The 421-nt window shown below is 58.0% G+C and overlaps 1 protein-coding gene across 11 annotated transcripts in view; it reads right to left on the bottom strand.

Moving 5' to 3' along the window:
- PCBP2 (poly(rC) binding protein 2) overlaps positions 1 to 421 on the bottom strand; it is a 17,164-nt gene that overhangs the window by 1,816 nt on the left and 14,927 nt on the right. For 7 of the 11 annotated variants that reach the window (XM_019471827.1, XM_019471828.1, XM_019471829.1 and 4 more), the window contains one exon: positions 32 to 201. In XM_019471827.1, coding sequence (XP_019327372.1) covers positions 32 to 201 — 170 coding nt within the window. Of the gene's footprint in view, positions 1 to 27; positions 202 to 421 lie in introns of those variants that run through there. The other 4 variants (XM_019471834.1, XM_019471835.1, XM_019471836.1 and 1 more) reach the window with 1 other exon arrangement.

The raw sequence follows: 421 nt of genomic DNA, 5'->3' as shown, positions 1-421 counted from the left end.
CCCCGCGGAGCCTCGTCATGCGGAGACTTACCTGACATTAATTAGATACTGGGCCAAGCTAATGCTCGCTGCAGATCCAGTTATGGTAACCTGCCTGTCAGTAGATCCTTCCACTGGATTGGCAATTTTGATCTGCGCCCCAGACATCTGGCGGATCTCATTGATTTTGGCGCCCTGACGCCCGATGATGCAGCCAATCAACTGGGGGGGGAAGGGGGGGGAGGGAGAAAGCCTCCTCCTCCTCCCCTCTTCACGTGTCTGTCCCCCACAGGGAACAGGGGTGGCGTCTCGTGGTGGGGTTTAAGGGACAGAGAAAGGGGTTTTCTGCCTTAAAGCTGGCTGGAAGCGGAAGAAGGGATGAGGTGCCAGCAAAAGGGGACCCAAGGAGGCGGTTTGGGGCGCAGCCATCACCCATGGGCAC

Source organism: Aptenodytes forsteri, unplaced genomic scaffold, assembly GCF_000699145.1.
Source record: "Aptenodytes forsteri isolate BGI_AS27 unplaced genomic scaffold, ASM69914v1 Scaffold162, whole genome shotgun sequence".
Taxonomy (NCBI): Eukaryota; Metazoa; Chordata; class Aves; order Sphenisciformes; family Spheniscidae; genus Aptenodytes; species Aptenodytes forsteri.
This window is presented reverse-complemented; position numbering and strand designations above follow the sequence as displayed.